Here is a 7,019-nt window from a genome sequence, read left to right as displayed (position 1 = left end):
CATGACCTCCAGAGGCCAACCTCCCCATTCCACCCCCCAACCAAAGCTCCCAGCATTCCTTGCCTTATCAAGGTGATTCTAAAGGAAATAATAATAATGAATTAGCATTTACATAGCATTTCACATGTGTTACCTCACAACAGCCCTGAGAGATAGGTGCTTTTATAAACCCCATTTTACATGATGAGGAAACTGAGGTTGATAGGCTAAGTAACTTTCCCAAGGTCACACAGCTTCCTGAGAGAGGGTTTGAAGTCAGCCCTTTCTGACTCTAATACTGTATCCAGTGGGTGGGGTGGGGTGGGGAGGTACAATCTCTGCCCCGGCTCATTCTGAGGGTATGAGAAAACTTCAGGCTTTGGCTGGTGCTGAGAAAAGCCCACTTCTTATTTGGTCTCCCACATCATCTTTACAGAGAAATCAGAGCAGCAGTGGGAGCTATGGGAGAGAATCATACCATGGTCACCTGGTTCCTCCTACTGGGACTGACAGAGGAAAAGGAGCTGAAAGGAGTCCTCTTTGTAATCTTCTTACTGGTCTACTCAGTAACTGTACTGGGTAATCTGGGCATGGTCATCCTGATCCGCACCAGCTCTCAGCTCCACACACCCATGTATTTCTTCTTGAGCATCCTCTCCTTTGTGGACTTCTCCTACTCTACTATAAACACCCCAAGGCTGCTGGTCAGCTTCCTCACCAGTGACAGGTCCATCTCCTTTGCTGCCTGTGTGGTTCAGATGGCAATGATGACTCTCCATGGAACAGTAGAATGTCTGCTTCTCGCCATCATGGCCTATGACCGATTTGCAGCCATCTGCCACCCTCTGCTCTACCATGCCATCATGTCCCAATGCTTGTGTGTAAAGCTGGTGGCCGTGATCTATGCTGCAGGAACAGCCAATGCAGTAGTACAGACAGGGAATGTCTTCAGGCTGCCCTACTGTGGCCCCAACATCATAGACCACTACTTTTGTGATGTCCCTCCAGTGCTCCATCTTGCCTGTGATGACACAGCTACTGCAGAGCTTATCCTTTTCTCGTCTTCTGCTGCCATCACATTCATCACCATTTCTATAATCCTGGTCTCCTACACCTACATCCTGGTCACCATCTGCAGGATGCACTCCCTGGAGGCCCAACAGAAGGCACTCTCCACCTGTGCCTCCCACCTCACTGCCATCTCCCTCTTCTATAGCACCATTATCTTCATGTATGCTCAGCCAAACTCTGGGAAACTCTCAGACCAAAACAAGGTTGTGTCTGTGTTCTACACCACTGTGATCCCCATGCTCAACCCTCTGATCTACAGCTTGAGAAATAAGGAGGTGAAAACAGCCTTGAAGAAAAAGGTTCAAGGAAAGACTCAAGGGGAAAGTTAGTGTCTTCCTTCCCAGGACAATGTCTCTTCCTGCTCCAGTGACCGTGATGTAATGGAAAAAACCCTGGGTTTGAATTTGGGCCTTGCTTCATCTACCTACCATCAGCTTGACCTTGGGCAGATCAATGTCTCTTTCATAGCCTAGTTTCCTCTTCTGTAGTGAAGGAATTGGACTAAATGATCTCTGAATTTCTTCCAACTCTGAGACTATAATTCTATGATTTTGTTTTTAACAAGAGGCCAATGCCATCTGCCATGGCAGTGAGAATGACAAAGCAGGAAGCCACCTGATATCTGGGCAGTTAGGTGGTGCAGTGGATAGAGTGCCAGGTCTGGAGTCAGAAAGACCTGGGTTCATATCCAGCTTCAGACACTTACTAGCTGTGTAATCCTGGGCAAGGAAACTGCTTGCCTCAGTTTCCTCATCTTTAAAATGAGGAGATGGCAAAACTAATCCAGTATCTTAGTCAAGAGAACCCCAAAAGGGATCATGGAAAGTTAGACATGACTAACACAATTGAAACTACTGAACAACCACAAAAAGTTGTTACTAACTAAAAGATGTTGGGCAAGTTAGTTTGCTTCTCTGTATATCAAGTCCTGCCATTTATCATCCTCATTTTTCTAGGAGAAAATGGAGGCTTCTAGTAAAATGACTTGTCTGGAATCACACATAACTGTACCATAACTAGACCCCGAGTCTGACACCAAGAACAATACAACACACTGCCTCAATGATGCCACACGCTCCCATTTTACTGCAGGTCAAACCCTGACTGCCATGCAAGGCCAGTCCTAGATACCATGTGGTTCTTAGACCACTTCACTCCTCTCAGTCTTAGCTACAAGTAAAGTTTGCTTTATGACATCGGGGAAAACCTTGAATGGGACAAGAAGAAGAAGGTGGCCAAAGGACAAATTGGTGAGGGGGTGGGGGTATTTGGGAGAAGAAACAATGGGGTATAATAAGGTAATACCAGAATGTCTTAAGGGTGAGTGTATGTCTATGAACCATCTTTCTTTCTTTTTCAGCACGAGTTATGCGGATTGCTTTTACCTCTGGCACATCTTCCCGAATTATTCCAGCTTCTTGGCCCAGCTTGCAGGTCCAGGAACCAAAATATCATTGCCCTGATTTTCCATATACTGGGATCTATAGCCTACTTTTATATACTCAAGTAGTGGGTTATAGTAGAAAGAACTTTGGACTTGGGGTCAGGAAAGACCTGGCTTGGAATTCCTCTTCTCACCGTTATTTAACCATGGCCAAGTTAAATTCTCAGAGAGTCATTTTCCTTATCTATCATAGGAGGGTATTAATCTTTGCCTTTCCTTATCTCACTCACAGGGTCATTGTGAGAATCAAAGAAATGGATCTGTAGGAAAGTTTTCAAAAATTGACACATTGAAAGGCTACATAGTATAGTGAATACATGATCAGACAAAGTCCAGAAGACCTTGACTCAAATCCTACCTCTGACCCACCAAACTGTGTGATTGTTGTTCACTCATGTCTCACTCTGGTGACTCCATATGGGGTTTTCTTGGCAGATATAATGGAGTGGTTTGTCATTTCCTTCTCCAACTCATTTTACAGTTGAGGAAACTTAAGCAAACAGAGTTAAGTGACTTGCCCAGAGTGACACAGCTAGTAAGTGTCTGAGCCCAGATTTAAACTCAAGAGGAGTCCTCCTGATTTCAAGACCAGTGCTCTACACACTTTGGCACTACCCAGCTGCCAATTATCTAAGTAATTATGGACAGATAAATCACTTAACTTCTAAGTTCCCTCAGGTTTTTCTCAAGGACTAAAAGTTAAAGACAGCAGTAAATGTGAAGTGGTGGAGAAAGTTTTAACAAAAGCCATTCCCGGTCCTGATGAAAGCATCTACTCCCTCTTCCAATTCACTCTTTTTAACTGGACCTCAATTACCTCATCTGCCAAAGAAGTGTTTTGGATTAGACAATCTCTCAGGGCTCTAGCAACTCTAAATCCTATGAACAGTTCGAATTACAGATTTATACCATGCCTTACGTACTGTTTTCATTCAGTCATCCATTCGTGTCCAATTCTTCACGACCTTGTGGACAATAGCGCACCATTTCAATGTCATATGTTTTAGCATTTTGATGTTGTCCATGAGGGTTTTGTTGGCATAGATACTGGACCGTTTGTCAGAACTTTCCACTATGACCTGTCCATCTTAAGTAACACTGTATGGCATAGCTCATAAAACTATGCAAACCCCTCCATCACAACAAGGCAGTGATTATGGAGGGAGCCTTATATATAATAGGTTTTAATTAGTATTTTTTTATTTGAATAATCAATCTATAAATCAACTCTTTCATTGTAAGTGAACAGGACCATAAAAAATAAGTTTCTCCTTTGCTTCAGTAATCCATTAGTAGGCATGTACTCTCAAGAAAGTAAAAAGTAAATAAAGATATAAGATAAAAACTAATAAAGAATAAAAGCCCAACATATTGAAAGTAATACACTGATAGCAAAGAACTCAAAACAAAGTAGGTTTCCATCAATCAGGAGATAGTTAGATAAATTTGCAATGTGAATATAATGTAATATTATTGGGCTGTAAGAAAATATGCGTAGAAAGAATTCAGAAATCATGGGAAGATTTCTGTGAACTGACGCAAAGTGAAGTCAGCAGAACCAGGACACTACAACAATACATATGAAACGATTACTCAAAGAAAACCTAAAAGCTGAGCAATTGAAAAGTCAGATTATGAAACATGAAATAAATGAAACATCCCTCCCCTTCTCACAGAGGAGAAACGGAAGACTACTAGGACTGAATATTGGATACATTGTCAAATTATTTTGCTTAATTGCTTTGTTTCATCACAAGAGAGGGATCAATCTGGTTGGGGGACATTGAAACAACTTAAAGATAAGGAACATCAAAAATTAATACTATTAAAAAAAAAAGGTCTTTGGCACTAGAACTGATTACCCTGGGCATCTATTGTATATATCTGCAACCCCTGGGTATTACAAAGGGTTTGATTCATTAAACTATCTATCCTTTCTGATTACCATATAGAATAAACAGCTATTTCACCCTGTCTTTCAAAAACTGCCATTTTAATGGAACGAGTTGAAGAAAGATGACTTGGTCTTCATTCTTTGTTAGGGGTGTAAGCTCAGTTTCATGAGGACAGTCTCGGGCAGATAAAAGTGAGGACCTCTAAATCTTAGAGTTCTCATGAGGCCCCCCAGGGAACAGCTGGGGATTGAGGTGAGAAACACAGGCTATCTTGTGTATTTCCACCTCTTCTCAGTGGGAAACTTGCTGGGGAGAGCATCCCACCCTTGAGATTGCCCTGTGGTCTGAGCACACCTGTTGTTGACTAGGTAGGGGCTGAGAGTAGGCACGGTATTCACGTGCAAACTATGCGGCTGGGAGAGCTTAAGTGGGGACAGGAAAGCCTGAAGGCGTCCTTTGCACTGAGGGGCCTTAAGAGGGAGGAGGGTCCCTCCCCTCTTCCACTCCCATCCTCTTGATGCATGATCCTTGCCCCTTGGGAGGAGGAGGATTCCTCTCTCCTGAGGAAGAATTCACCCTGCACATGTAACCAAGACCCTGAATAAAGCCTAACCCTTGTTCGACTCTGGAAAGTCTCTTCTCTCAATACATTTATCTGGTTGGCCACCAAAGACCAGTGAAAAGGTGAGTAGACTCGGGTAGTCCATCGGCCTCTAGGCTGAACAATTCTTGACTTTAAAGAATGGAAAGTGAACATACCTTCCTCCTCTTGTCAGATCAGGGTAGATTATAATTAGGTGTTACAATGTTAGACATGGCAAGGATATTGATTAGTCTTGCTTAATTGTACCATAGGAGGATTCTATACAGGTTGAGCTCTCATTAGAAAGTGATCGCAATATTTTTTTAAGCATCAATATAGCATTTCTTTTAAAAAGAAGAATTAAGCTCTCTCAAGTTCATATTTCAACTCTATATACACACATCTCTTACCACTTGGATGATCTAGGCCAGTGGTGTAGGTGGGTGTGAAAGAAGGGAGACTAGAGAAATTAAGAAATGACAAACAAGAGTGACAATAATAACATCTTAACTTAAAAACTGCTTAAGAAGAAATGGTTTGAGCAGATGTAGGCATGTGCCAATGACATGTAAATGTTACGCATATGTTGGTCCATATTCTGTATTCCTGTTTTCTCCATTCCAAACTTACCCATGGAGAAAACCTTCCCATAAACTATGGAACTGAAGTGTGGATTACCTTGATGTCATTGCCCTTGAAGAGACCCCAGCAACTTCATTAGAAAAAAGCACTGGATTTGGTGTAAAAAGGCTAGGGTTCAAATCCCAGGTCAACTACATAATACCTATATACAAGTCCCTGAGCTCCAGTTTCTGCAACTGTAAAATGAGAAGAAAGAGAATAGGAGTAGTAACATGGGGGAGGGAGGCCAGCACTAAAGAAGAGAAAAGAAAATGAAAAGGGAAAAGGGAAAGAGGAAAAAGAGGAGGAGGAAGAATTGAGAAAATGAAGGCCTTGGTAGTCGCTAGTCATCAATTCTTGCATGGATCAGGCTGAAGTTGTGACTATAAAGGTCCACTCCAAGCTAGAGTAAGGTGACCAAAAGAGAAGAAGTTTAGTTTTAAAGGAAGTGTGAAGCCTAAGGCTATTATTTAGCCAGTAGTATCTCTGTTTTCAAAGGAGTTTGGTGCCTGGGATAAAGAAACTTCTAATGGAGATGCAAATCTATTCTAGCCAAGACTCAGAAAGGAACAAGAAAGCCAAGGTAGGAAGTTTGGGTGGAGCGTGCTGGGAAATTGTTTATTTTTTTCCTAGGGAGTTCTTCTGCAAGCTCATATCTGAGGGCTATTGCTTTTCCAAAGGAGCTACAAAAAGCTTTGAAGCTCTAAATTAAGATCACAGCAGAGCCCAATCTTATCATGAGGATGGCATAACACTATAGCCAAGGGCTCTCTCCACAAGCTAGAAACAGAGAGAATCTTCATAACTTTACCCAATGAGACCATGCATGAGAGTGGAGAACAGAGACTACACAACCCACAGAGTATCATATGACAGAAACTCTGCATGAAACAAAGGAGTGTTCAACAGAGACTAAATCTAATAAACAGAGCATGTCCAAGAGAGCAGCCTCCAGAAAAGACAACATATCAGGCAGAGACTTTATCACCCCCAGAAGATTTCAGAAGATCTACAGCATCAGAAATATGATTTACACCTCTATGCATGCTCTAGCCACACATGTTTCCTATTTGTTTGAACCTCTGAATGTGAGCTCTATGTAAATTCACTCCCCACTGATGCTGAAGCATTTGTGAGAGAATGGACCCCCAGGTTTATGGAAGAAATGTTTTATTACTATCTCTTCTGTTAGATGCCTTTCTTTGCCTTGAGGCAGCAATTGTATTCTCTAGCTAGCTAATAAAGGTAAATACACCAGTGGGGGCTCATGGGTTATGATTAAGCCCCTTTAAGTCAGGAATTGTTTCTTTTTTATCTTTCTAATCCCAGCACTTAGCACTGTGCCTGGCACATAGTTGATACTTAATAAATAGACTCACAGAATACATTGAACCTGGGGTTCATCTGAGAAACCCACTCTAATTTA

The 7,019-nt window shown here is 42.0% G+C and overlaps 1 protein-coding gene across 1 annotated transcript; it reads left to right on the top strand.

The window, feature by feature from the left end:
* Positions 1-420: 420 nt before the first annotated feature.
* LOC140523310 (olfactory receptor 5P58-like) lies at positions 421-1,462 on the top strand. The gene is made up of 2 exons (XM_072638238.1): positions 421-1,000; positions 1,082-1,462. The coding sequence occupies exons 1-2, from the start codon at positions 441-443 to the stop codon at positions 1,377-1,379; spliced, it is 858 nt and encodes a 285-aa protein (XP_072494339.1). The 5' UTR covers positions 421-440; the 3' UTR covers positions 1,380-1,462.
* The last annotated feature ends 5,557 nt before the right edge of the window (positions 1,463-7,019 follow it).

Source organism: Notamacropus eugenii, chromosome 2, assembly GCF_028372415.1.
Source record: "Notamacropus eugenii isolate mMacEug1 chromosome 2, mMacEug1.pri_v2, whole genome shotgun sequence".
Lineage (NCBI taxonomy): Eukaryota > Metazoa > Chordata > Mammalia > Diprotodontia > Macropodidae > Notamacropus > Notamacropus eugenii.
This window is presented reverse-complemented; position numbering and strand designations above follow the sequence as displayed.

Excerpts from the sequence above, each read along its gene's own strand:
- LOC140523310 (XM_072638238.1), top strand. The coding sequence starts at position 441 with ATGGGAGAGAATCATACCATGGTCACCTGGTTCCTCCTACTGGGACTG. Across the intron at positions 1,001-1,081 it reads CCTCCAGTGCTCCATCTTGC|GGTCTCCTACACCTACATCC; the intron begins CTGTGATGACAC and ends TTCTATAATCCT.